Below are 1,764 nucleotides of genomic sequence, written 5' to 3'. Positions count from 1 at the left end.
GTCTAGAATGAAGTTGGAAGACTGATACTAAACAATTTCAAGACTGTGAAGCTACAATAATCAAGATAGTGTGGAACAGGCAAACGAATGGACAAATAAATCAATGAAATACAATACAGGGCCCAGAAAGAGATCTCACAAAAATTTGGTCCACTGGTATTTGATAAAGGAACAAAGACACTAAAAGACAATAAAATAGTCTTTTCGATTAACAATTCCATAGAAACCAAAGAACTTGGTTTGGTTAATAACTTTTACTTGTAACAGCAAGATGAATTTCATTAAGATTAAAAATTTGGGCTGGGGATGTGGCTCAAGTGGTAGCGCGCTCGCCTGGCATGTGTGCAGCCCGGGTTCGATCCTCAGCGCCACATACGAAGATGTTGTGTCTGCTGGAAACTAAAAAAATAAATATTAAAAATTCTCTCTCTCTCTCTCTCTCTCTCTCTCTCTCTCTCTTTAAAAAAAAAAAAAAAAAAGATTAAAAATTTCTGCTCTTGAAAACACCCTGTCAAGAATATGACAGAAGATACTGTAAAACATATCTGACAAAAGATGGTAATCCAAAATATTCAAAGAACTCTCTAAACAACACTAACGGATTACTGGGCTCAGGGTGCCAGCGCTCAGAGGAGCTCCCAAGCGCACAGGACTGTCGGTTGGCTAGCGCTTTCCCCACTCCCATTCAGGCTGAGATGGCTGCACTTGTGCCAGCGCTGTGGCCAGTCACTCACATCATCTTTGACATGGACGGCCTGCTTTTGGATACTGAACGGATACGTTCAGGGGTGTTGGAAGAAATATGTGGTCGTTATGAGAAGAAGTACACCTGGGATGTCAAGTCCCTGGTTCTGGGTAAAAAGTCGTTAGAGGCTGCTGAGATCATGGTTGACGTCCTGAAGCTCCCGATGTCCAAAGAGGAGCTGGTGGAGGAGAGCCAAACGAAGTTAAGGGATCTGTTCCCAGCAGCTGAGCTCATGCCTGGCATGGAAAAACTGATCCACCACCTGCTGAAGCACAACATACCCATCGCCGTGGGCACGAGCTCAGAGTCCGCGTCCTTCGAAATGAAAACCAGAAGACACAAGGAATTCTTCAGTTTGTTTAACCACATCGCGTTGGGAGATGATGTGAAGAATGGCAAACCAGACCCTGAAATATTTCTCACCTGTGCTAGGAGGTTCTTTCCTCCTCCAGCCCCTGAAAAGTGCCTTGTCTTTGAAGATGCTCCCAATGGGGTGGAGGCGGCCCTGGCGGCTGGGATGCAGGTGGTCATGGTACCAGATGAAAACCTGAGCCCAGACTTGACGAGAAAGGCCACTCTGGTGCTCAGGTCCCTGCAGGACTTCCAGCCTGAACTGTTTGGTTTGCCTGCCTACGAGTGAGAGGGAGTTTCTCAGTATTCCTTTGGGCATCCTGGCACCTGGAACCTACTGCTGAGGGAAAGGTTGAATGAAACCAATAGCTTCCTGATTATGAGCTGCATCTTCATTGTACCCTTGTGAAGTGAGACTTTCCATCCTGTGTTGGCTTGACTGACTCCCAGGTGTTGGTGACTGTCCACTTGATACTTAGTAGAATAGTAAAAGACAAATAGAGCCAGTCCAGAACACAGGCCTTGCTTTACTATCTCAATAATGAACCAGATTAAGAATACAATAAAGGGATCAATGGCAGCTAGAAAATACAAACCATGTGAGCATACATGTATATACTTTTATATGTGTACATATGTATGTGGATATATATATATATATATATATA

General features: G+C 44.1%; 1 protein-coding gene across 1 annotated transcript; it reads left to right on the top strand.

The window, feature by feature from the left end:
* The first annotated feature begins 713 nt into the window (after positions 1-713).
* Positions 714-1,385, top strand: LOC107149570 (pseudouridine-5'-phosphatase-like). The gene has a single exon (XM_015494351.2). The coding sequence runs from the start codon at positions 747-749 to the stop codon at positions 1,383-1,385; it is 639 nt and encodes a 212-aa protein (XP_015349837.2). The 5' UTR covers positions 714-746.
* Positions 1,386-1,764: the final 379 nt, after the last annotated feature.

This window comes from Marmota marmota, unplaced genomic scaffold, assembly GCF_001458135.2.
Source record: "Marmota marmota marmota unplaced genomic scaffold, marMar, whole genome shotgun sequence".
Lineage (NCBI taxonomy): Eukaryota > Metazoa > Chordata > Mammalia > Rodentia > Sciuridae > Marmota > Marmota marmota.
Note: the sequence above shows the minus strand (reverse complement) of the source record. Positions and strands in the feature narration are given on the sequence as shown.